Consider the following 10,871-nt stretch of genomic DNA (forward strand, 5'->3'; position numbering starts at 1 on the left):
TTTCAGTGAATTGTTTTATTTATTTCTCTTCACATAATATACAAACCATTGTGGATTGATTTCACATGGCTGTAATAAATTTGTTACAGTGCTAAACCCTTGCTTACACAACGGGTCCAGTGATGTTATTTTAAACGGATTCTAGGACTGGTGGTTCATATCCATCTGGCCTCTCAACTCTGGTGCCGGTCTCATCTGAGGATGCGGCTACAGTCTTTGAACTGCTTCCTTCACCATGCATTTCCATAAGGCGTCCAACTGAAAGGCAAGAAAACAGTAGTAGTATACAGTAAGGCAGAACCTGACTCATAAAAAATAACAAAAAAAACAAAAAAAAAAACAAAAAAACAAAAACCCCATCCTAAAACGCATTAATTAATCACTAAATGTTGAAGTCAGGGTCCAGAAAAAAGATGTTATGTTATAGAACTGATTTTTTTAAAGACAAAAAAAGTTTGTCGAAAAACTGGGAAACGGAGAGGAGATACAGAATTTAGAACATTTAAAAACAGTGGGAGAAAAAGCTGTAAAAAAAAAAGGTGGTTACGCCCTTTTCTCCCAGTTTTTTGAAAGTCTGACTTTAAACTGAGTATTTACCATAAGAATGTGACAGTATTGTATGCCTTAGTACAATGAAGCGCTTAACACTTTTACTTTGGCAATAGTAAGTCGATTACAGTAAATGACCTATAATTTTGATGCGTATAATGTGAAGAATATGAACATATTACAAAGAGGTAAATTTTCTTGCTTTGGTCACTGATTACGTGATCACTGTAAAAAAAAATCTACTTTGCAGTTTCCTTGGACCTTTCTTTTGCAGGAGCCTAAAAAAAAAAATGTCTTATCATTACATAACAGAAATAGCCTATATTACATGAGTTACTTTAAATTTTACGAAATTTATTAATTTAGAACATTTAAAAACAGTGGGAGAAAAAGGTGTATTATTGTTATTTTGATTGGTTTCACATTTTGGATACCATTTTATGGTATGATTTTACGTGCTTTTATGTATTCATTCTACTTATTGAATTGGGCTATATAAATGATAAATAGAATAAAGTGTTACTGAACTAAATGGATTGATTCATCATAGAATGCAATTTGATAATACCAGTTGAACTTTCCCAAGTCGATTCTAAAATGGTATTGAAAAATTGTTAGATAAAATTTGTCTTACTAATTAATTCCTTAATTAATGGAAAATACAACCATTTAGCATGTAAAGTAAGATCGACTTAGGAAAGTTTTACTGTAGTTGCATTCAAATTCAGAAATGCAATTATTTATTTAAAAAAAAAATAATTTAGGTAAAGGTTATTTAAAAAGCCAGGAGAATGCAAAATAAGAAGAAACAAAGAGTGGATTTTAGCAGCGAGAAAGGCACACTGAATACCTACCATCAAATTTGGGCTTCCTTAGTACTTTTACTTTTCTTACATAGACATCATGAAGTGGGTAGATTCCCTGGCATGCCTTCTCGATATCACGGCCAATACTGTCTGGAATCCTGTTAAAAAAAAACAAAAAAAAACCAAACAAACATTGAATTATTAAATTATTTATGGTAATGGTATTAGCTGTAGACTTGCATAGAGCATAATAGTACAGTAGGTCTATGTGCTTCAAACAAATGTTTAATAGAATAATAATAATAATAATAATAATAATAATAATAATATAGAATTTATATAGCACAAATTATGAAACAATAATAAAAGAAACAAATAAAATTACGAGACAAAGAAAAAAGGAACAACAATAAGTATCAACAAAAACGAAATACAAGCAGATGGATGAGGAAAAGAGTTTTAGGTCAAAAAAAGCTAAAAAAATTCATCTTGTTCCCTTATGTGGAACAATTTACAAAAAAGTCTGAAAGTAAGTATTTTTTGGTTTACATAAAAATGCTCCATTTTAATATCAAATTATTTAATCATAACTTTAAATGGTTTACATAAAAATGCTCCATTTTAATATCAAATTATTTAATCATAACTTTAAATGGTTTACATAAAAATGCTCCATTTTAATATCAAATTATTTAATCATAACTTTAAATGTCTTTGTAGTGCAATAATTTATTTCTCATCTATTTGTATTACAATTTTAAAATTTTATTGTAATTGTATTGCAATATTTTATTATGCTTATATATTATCTAACCTGAAGTTAATTATATGTTATTGTTTCTACGACAAATATAGAATACATAGATTGGATTTATTTTGCCATTCTGTGCCACAAGAAAGTAATCTCACCTTTTAACTTTAAATATGCTAAATGCTTTAAACTAATTAGGTTGAGGATGAGCATTCTCATTGGACATTCACGCTTACAATGTTTTGCTTGAGCACATTTATTTATTTCACTGACAGCTTCTGATGAAAATGTTTATTTTAACTGCTATGCTAACATATTTCATCAAATGTTTCCTCCAAAAACATCAAAACCAATTTTATCTCATTCACTACACACATATAGTACAGTGCTAGGTAGGCCCTAGCCTTGCCATGGGAGCAAATTTTTGTCACAAATTATGACTTAGATTTTACTGTTTTTACTCGCCCCAAATCGGGTTTCGTAAAATCTAGAGTTCATAATGGGAGGTTTGTAATTGGGAGATGTTACTGTAAGCATTTTTTGCCAAGCTGTTTGCAACTGTTTGGCAAACCTGTATTTAATTCTGTGTAATTGCAAAGGCAATGGTCCTTGTTAAAGATCAACATAGAAATTGCGTTCGGGCCGCTGTGGGCTTATGACGGCAACAGCTAGAAACGCTACTTTTACGCTGCCCAGTAAAAACATAGCCTCCCCCCCGCCTCCCTACGGTGGGACTTTTCTCCGAGAATTGATGAGTTTGAAACCAATCAGAATTACCAAACATTAGTTATTGTAGTAACACTAAACAATATTACAGTTTCAACTAAATTAGATTTTTTTATGGGAATATGATAGTATTTAGTGTAAATTTCATAATTAGCAGAATATAAATTATACTCCATCACTTTACTACTATCTTGACAGGGACAACGATAACATGAAGAGCAACACAGGTAAAAAATAATAGCCTCCCTGGAGTTTCGCTCCTTTGGGGAGGCTAAGTAAAGTTAGAAATGGTATATATTACGAAGTATTCAATTCATCTATTTCTAAGGGAAGGTTGTTGATGAAGAGTGGTTGCTGCTTCACTTACAATTTGTTGACAACTTCTTTGAGGTCGTTGCTTTGGCATTCCCGCTGCATGATCTCGACCATCTTCTTCCTGATGGCACGCACCTGTGTGCTCTGAGCGTAGGAAGTCTTCTTGATTTGGTTGTCTCGCCTCTTGGTGAAACCAATTGCAAATACGCGCAAAGTATACCCATCAGATGTTTTTACATCAACATTGGCTTCAATCAAAGTCTGTCCAAAAAAAAAAAAAAAAATGCAAAAATACACAGAATCCCTTATTCATACAAATAAACGCCCTCATGTAAAATGAGGGCGTTTTGGTGTAAAATGGATATGTATATACTCAAACAAATTTCAATCAATTTCTCTGTTAACTACAAAACATAATTACCGTCATAATGTGTTATTGTCAACATTATTGATCCCACACAGGTCAGACAAAAATGTAATTCTACTAGAGTAGAACATTAACAGAATATGTTGAGATATGATGTCGCTTCCAGAATGTGTAGTCACATACAAGTATCTATACAAATAGTGTGCAGGTGTTTGAATATGCTGTTTACTTTTCTAAATTGCCGAGTTAAATAATTGCCAATATAAAATAAAAATTCAAGGAGGGCAAACTGCAGGCCCTACACATTTCATATACAGTAACATCTCCCAATACGTACCCAACTGTCCAAACAGGATTCGTAAATGAGAAAATTTGTAATTCAGAGAGTTTGAATTTTTAGCATCTTGGTGTGGTGAGGGTAGGCCTTGGCCATGCTACAAAGTACAGGGCTAGGTAGGCCTAATCCTTGCCATGGAAGAAAAATTTTGTCACCAAATATGACTTGGATTTTACTCTTTTCTGCAACAAAATAATACTTTACAGAAGCCAAAATTACCTGTGCTAACTGTGAAGTATTCATTTGAAATGATATCCAAATGAAAGCATGACCATAAATGCCCAAAACGAGTGTTATTATTTTTTTCATGATTTACTGTACAGTATGCCTGAACAAGCATGCACAGCTCAAATATAACATATATCGGCTAAAAACGATTGATATTTCTTGCTTTAAACTTCGTTTTATATCACTTTATTGGTTTGAACGTTTTCTCTCTTAGCTGATGTAACAATTTGAATTATTTCGGAAGACATTTTTAAGTGTTTTTGTAGTTAAAAACGAACATTCGTAATGATGTCATCGCTGCAAATTCGGTTTGTAAAATCGAGAGTTCGTAAATGGGAGGTTCATAATTGGGAGTTGTTAAGTACTGTACTGTACAATATTAATTTGCATTGCTTATAAATTAAACGTACCTGCCATTTCTTCACCATTGAGCAGCACTTATCTCTAGTGAGGCTCATGCCGTGGAAGTTGGTGAGACAACTCTTGCCTTGGACCTCTTCTACTACCAACTTGAACTTGCGAAATGCAACTTCATCGTTTTGCAGGTCAGCGAGAGAGATCTCAAACACGCGACCTTTCAGACCATCAGAGGCAATTTCTGAAATAAGAATAATTAACAATAAAAATAATATGATAGATTTTTGCAACAAAATAGACAATAATAATTTGTAGTGTTTACATTTTTTTTCCAGTGCAACAGCTTTTATGACTAGTTTACATGATAATGTTGGAGTATTTTCTGTTCTTTTACAACATCCATATATTTAAACTAGGGATTAAGCACATAATGTGGCTGGATTTCAGGTCATAGTTTAACTACATACTTGTTCCTTGAGTTCTTGTAACTAGGGTCTTGCCAATGTTGCGAATGTTGAACATAGATGGTGCCTTCACATCATACCATTCCTTCTTGATGAAAGGGTCAACACTACAAAAAAGCAATAGAAGATATTTAACAAAATAAAGAGATGCGATACTAACATTTTCTTTTTGAAGTCTTCTACTATTTTCATCATTTTACTACTACAAAACACTGTAATTCCCCTCCTATCACTGAAGGACAACACAGTAAAATAATATTCATTAGTAGAGTACTACATACCTACACTGTCAACCACTCCCCCAAACCCCCTCTCCTAAAGTGTATATTTGTACTCTTCTGAAAATGATGGAAGATTTAATGATGGTTCTTTGATTTATTAAAACAAAATGTAGCCATTGATCTGCATACTCCAAAGAAAGTGATACAGAAAGGTGATTTTCTGGAACTGATTAAAATCTTGCTAATTAAATATATATTCAGACAGGGCCAGATTCAGGATTTGCTTTGCTAAATACTACTAATTATGCACACATTTTACTAATTTCGAGGCTGTGATTCTCATATGTGGCCTAGATCTCTAGGTGTGTGTGCATGTGCAGTTGGAGTGGGGGGGGGAGGAGGGGAAGGTTGATCTCAATCAAGGCTTAGCCTAGCTAGGCAACCATAATATATAGCTACTCAGACCTCTCTCTACCCCTCTAGGCCACCTAGGTAAGGCTAGCATTTGTTCAGCTAGCCTAGCCGCTCTAGCCCAGAGGCTTGAGGGCGCTAATGCACGTTTTTAGTACTTTAGTACTCTATTTTAGTCTAGGCCTACTACTAGGCTAGGGCTTAGCCTTAGGCTAACTAAGGAATAAGCCTAGGCCTATACTATTACTAGGCCCTAATTGTTTGGCGAAGATAGCAAGACTGGAGTGAGTCCTTGCCCGCACTCTTTATGCTGATTGTAAATATACTAAATAGAGACGTTTAGTACAAAAGTAACTGCAGTAAGCAGTATGTATGTATGTATGTATGTATGTATGTATGTATGCAGTAGATGTTACTGGGGCCCAGTATTATAGGCTAGGCGGTCTGGTTCACTTCTGTATTGACGACTAAGTTGATCTAATAATTATCATAATAATCAAACAGTAGATTTTACTCTTGATGGTCAAATACATTCATTTATTATTTAAACATTCAATCAAATTAATATTTCACTTACATCTTTTTTTTAGTACCCTTTTTACCACCTTTCGTTAACCGTTTATTTTTTCCAACAGCCATGGTGGAGCACTGAAGGCTAAAAGAGGAAGTTTTTAGGCATGATGGGAACATATAAGGTCAAACTGTGTCAAAGAGGTGGAGAATCTCGTCGTCGATGTAAACAACAAAGTTTGCTGATTTTCTTATCCCTTTATAAATGCTTTAACTTTAGGCCTAGATTAGTTTTTGGTAAGTAGATTAAGATATGTAAAAGGGTTTTTTATTGCTACCAAAGAACAGGACAGCGACACAATAAGGCTTACTTATAGGCCTGGGCCTAGTCTAGAAAGTATTAGTAGTAGTCTTACTAGGCTAGCTAGGCCTAGGCCTAGTACTAGCCTACTAGCTAGGCTAGGCCTACTACTAGAGCGTATGCCTAGGCTAGTAGTGGTACTCTAAGATGTGTAGGTTAGGCCTAGAGCCTAGACCAATGGTTCACGGATGGCCGACAACTGTGCACTTCCAATGATGTTACGTAAATCTAACTTCCCATGCCAGGTCTTTGCGTTCTTCGACATGCTTCCAAGGGTAGCTGATCATTTCGGTTGCGCTTTGTTTCGGTCGCGCCTCATTTCAGTTGCGGTTTATTTCGAACAAATATATGGAGCGCCGAGAGAGTTGCGAAAACGCAAAATTTAATATGCCTAGGCCCTATATATTATTATAATTAGTTTGTCAATCGGTTTATCATATAGGCCTAGGTATTTTTTTCCCCGTTTTAATACATTTCCATTTTATCTTTCTACTGACATAATAATATAATAACAATATAGTAACAATAATAAACTTTAATATTTATAAAAATAATTGTTAATAAACTAATGTTACAGTAATTTAAATAACGAGTTGGCTGGTTTTTCCTGACTGGTACTGGTACTGTTATTGAGTATTTATATTGTGCCTTTCCCTTGCGGTTATGAAGCGCAAACCAAGCCTCAATAATTCAGGAAAACAATAGTAGGCATAAAATCAGTCATTATTCAGGAACCTGAAGCATCACAGTAGTACAGTCACACAAACAACAAAGACAAATAAACAGATTACAACAATAAAAAAGGAAAAAAGCAGCAAAAAGAGAGTTAGGCAAACAAGTAAGTCTTGAGTGCACGTTTAAAAAGATTAGGATCAGCGATATCTCTAAGGTCAGTTGGAAGATTATTCCAAAGATAAAAAGTTGGATTTTTATAAATAATACCGGTATCATATAAAAAAACAATACCGTACTAAAAGGGAAATAGGCCCTACTAAATTTTTATTATTCATTTTATTTGCCGTATTTGTTATGTAGTAGGAAGCGTAGGATCGATAAAAAAATAAAAATAAATAAAAACCGTCCGATAAAAGTAAAATGGTACTAGGAATACAACAAGCTATAAAATAAACTAATACCATAATAATATTAATTGAAATTTAGTTTAGTAAATAGTATTCATTTTATTTGCTTTTTAGTAGAAAGACAACAAAACAAATAAAAAAAGTATAATAAACCGATTGACGAACTTACAATGATAATTAGGTCTTTTTTCGCAACTCCATTGGCGCTCCATATATTTGTTGAAAACAAAAAGCGACCGAAATGAAGCACGACCGAAGTGAGGCGCGAACGAAACAAGCGCGAACGAAACAAGCGCGACCGAAATGATCTGTATTCGTTTCAAGTGTACCAATTTACGATAGTTATCACTGTCACTTTCACTGTTTATTAATTATTATTATTATTATTATTATTATTATTATTATTATTATTATTATTATTGTTTATTATTATTATTATTATTATTATTATATATTGATTTCCAAATTTTGTACTGATAAACCCATCAAAACTACATTCTTATTGAAACCATGTAGTTATGCTGTAGTATCATATTATTACAGTACAGTATGTCATTTAACTTACCTACACTATTTTTATCTAAGGAATGAGTGAGCTGAACAATAATTGAATTAGGCACGTTGACCTTTCACTCAAGATGGATGATAATGATATGGTTCAAATACATTTACCACCTTATGAATACCCACCACCATGGATACCACCTCACCAGGTAAAGTATAACCCAGACTTCTCAAGTACTATGGAACATCCATAGTTAGGCCTATATTTTACTGAAATTTTGCCTAATTACAGATGTAGACGTACAGTACGGAAATAGACAAAAATACTAAAAGAATTTACCATAGACCAAAAATAAATAGGTCGGAAGTTGAGAACAAATGACTTCCATTCAGGATCTTTGGTTACATTGTCCCTAGACAACTCATACTTGTCTGATTTCATTTACTATGACAATCTGAAGACATAGATACGGAAATGCATTTTGCGAATTTGAGAAAGTCTGGTGTAACCAGACCTCTGCAAGGGCCGATGTTTCTACTGCCTGCAGCTATTTTTGTAAATATTACACTTTTTGTAATGGTGTAAATAGAAATAAGCAAACAAACGAAATAAATCCAGGAATTTTCTTTAAAAAGAGCTCAAAATGTATTTTTTAATTCTTAATTCAGTTAGAAATGTTGGGGACTTTTTAATATCTAGTCTAAAATGATAGTCACAGGGATTATGTATTGCTTTTAATATTTATTCAAAAATGTTTTCAAGCAGTAGAAATTATGTACTGCATGCGAAAGATGAATTTCTTCAAAATCCAACAAGAAATCATGTCTATTTTTTTATAATTCTGTTATTTGTGGGGTTTGGACATACTGTATCACTGGGTGGGGTGGTAATGTTACACTGACCAAAAAAAGAGATGATCAGCAGAGCAATTAGGAGGGTATCCTGACTGTTCAAATTTATTCTGGAAGACGAAAGCCACCCAATGCATGTAATAGTTGCCGGACAGAAAATCCAGCGTAGCGGTCATTTGTGACCACCGGCCCTACGCACAAATCGCCATCTTCTCTCCTTTCTACCACAGGGTATTATGCAATATAATTATAATTTTAAAAGATGGGTGAAAGCTTTGGCTTATTTTACAGTATGTATATTTAGGTTGCTGTGATCTTAAAATTTTTAATTTTTGTTGTTATTACTGTCATTTTAACATTTTTACCCTGTACCATTTTAAAATCTTGTTGCATTTTATCTTTTAATGCAAGAAATGAAATTTCCTCACATTGAGGATGAATTGATGCTTTGAATCTTTGAATTAAAAATTGAAAACCAACAGGTGTTTGGAAATTCAAGTTTGCTTGTTTACAAACTATCAACAGAGAGACCTGAGGACACACATATATGGAATTTGATTCCAAAGGTTTCTATTGCTTTACTACAGCCAGAACCAATAATAATAGTTATTTTCAAACTATTCAACCGTGATTAAGATCTGGAAAGCCCTAAATGTTCAATTTGATTTGCTCATTAATTTACTAATAATAATAATAATATTAATAATGATACTGTAATAATAATAATAATGATAATAATAATTAATAATAATAATAATAATAATAATAATAATAATAATGTCATACTAACAACAACATTAAATTTATATTTACTTAGTATTTATTTTCTTTCTTGTTGGAAAAAAGCGGCGCAACCATCAAGACTATGAGAGCAATTTAAGTCAGTTCCTTCCACGTTCAGTTCATTTCTCAAGATCAAGACAAACAAATCAGGTATGCAGTAAAACAATCAATCATATTGCGTTGTATAATTTCCCTTTTTCTAAACGGACAAATAAATGTACTTGAAATTTATTTGTCTTTTCGATACATCATTAGCCATTGTAGGTCTACTGTGAATGTTTTTCATTTGTGGTCACTAGGTGGGCTGCACCCTCTACTGTTGGAGACTGTTGCCTGTCGTTCACTAGGCTCCTTGATTTTGGGTCGGAGCGTCATATATATGAGACACTCATTAGGCTTTCTTGGCATGCCAGGCATTTGCGTTGGGGTCGCACTCCACCTTGCGACTAGAACAGAACAACAGTTGATTGCTTGATGAAGTGATGCTGATAATGCATTAAATATTGCACTTGTATATGACATTTATTTGTTTAAGGAAAATTAAATTTAATAGAAATGCAGTATAAAGTTTATTACAAATGAGATTGAATTATTCAAACAATCAGCAAAATTTGAAAATATAAAAATGTGTCATGAAGAATTCTTTCTAAAACAGGTATGTTATAAATATCCTATGAAATGAATTACTGCATATGTTTGTAAATAAATTGAAAACACTAAGTTTAAAAATAAATAGAATTACTAAACTTACACAAGACTCATTACAGGAGGAAAAGCACACATCATAGAGAAGATTTGTATGTATGTTGGGCGTAATAAGATGACCCCGCCCTGTTTCATGGTCAGAATTCCTACTTTTTTTGTTGCTTTTTATGGTCCTGATACTGCATCAAGCTGGCTAAAAGTGGAGTAAAATGCGAGTCTAATCTTCCAAATAACACCATTTTATGAGTTTTTAAATGTTCATCAAAATTCTACTTTACCGTATTTGCATTTATTCATACTAACATTTAGTAGCTTCATTGCTGTAGTAAATGTGCCTATTACGGACGATCCGCACATAAGACGAACATGATTTTAAAAAATCTAAAGTTTGTATATTGTGCGTATAAATTTCAACTCAGACAGCGTCATACGATGCAGCTCGACACAATTTGTTTTCGCGTCGGGTCTGTGTGAGTTAAACACAGATGCAGTGGTTTGCCTTGGGGGCAGTCGCGTCATAGAATATTAAACATGTTTAATAT

The 10,871-nt window shown here is 33.2% G+C and overlaps 2 protein-coding genes across 2 annotated transcripts in view; one reads left to right on the forward strand and one right to left on the reverse strand.

Moving 5' to 3' along the window:
* Positions 1-6,236, reverse strand: LOC117101454 (40S ribosomal protein S3a-like). The gene is made up of 6 exons (XM_033241430.1): positions 6,110-6,236; positions 4,904-5,007; positions 4,490-4,677; positions 3,200-3,408; positions 1,404-1,513; positions 1-258 (listed from the first exon to the last, which is right to left on the reverse strand). The coding sequence occupies exons 1-6, from the start codon at positions 6,220-6,222 to the stop codon at positions 131-133; spliced, it is 852 nt and encodes a 283-aa protein (XP_033097321.1). The 5' UTR covers positions 6,223-6,236; the 3' UTR covers positions 1-130.
* The window catches only part of LOC117101455 (PDZ domain-containing protein 11-like), a 14,339-nt gene continuing 9,681 nt past the window's right edge, over positions 6,214-10,871 (forward strand). The window contains exons 1-3 of the mRNA XM_033241432.1: positions 6,214-6,339; positions 8,070-8,198; positions 9,688-9,774. Of these exons, the coding sequence (XP_033097323.1) occupies positions 8,124-8,198; positions 9,688-9,774 (162 nt within the window). The 5' untranslated portion in view covers positions 6,214-6,339; positions 8,070-8,123. The remainder of the gene's footprint in view (positions 6,340-8,069; positions 8,199-9,687; positions 9,775-10,871) is intronic.

Source organism: Anneissia japonica, unplaced genomic scaffold (genome assembly GCF_011630105.1).
Source record: "Anneissia japonica isolate Jap-2015-1 unplaced genomic scaffold, ASM1163010v1 scaffold3174_len352767_cov145, whole genome shotgun sequence".
Lineage (NCBI taxonomy): Eukaryota > Metazoa > Echinodermata > Crinoidea > Comatulida > Comatulidae > Anneissia > Anneissia japonica.

Excerpts from the sequence above, each read along its gene's own strand:
- LOC117101454 (XM_033241430.1), bottom strand. The coding sequence starts at position 6,222 with ATGTTCCCATCATGCCTAAAAACTTCCTCTTTTAGCCTTCAGTGCTCC. Across the intron at positions 4,678-4,903 it reads TACAAGAACTCAAGGAACAA|AAATTGCCTCTGATGGTCTG; the intron begins GTATGTAGTTAA and ends TTCTTATTTCAG. Across the intron at positions 1,514-3,199 it reads AAAGAAGTTGTCAACAAATT|GATTCCAGACAGTATTGGCC; the intron begins GTAAGTGAAGCA and ends TTTTTTTAACAG.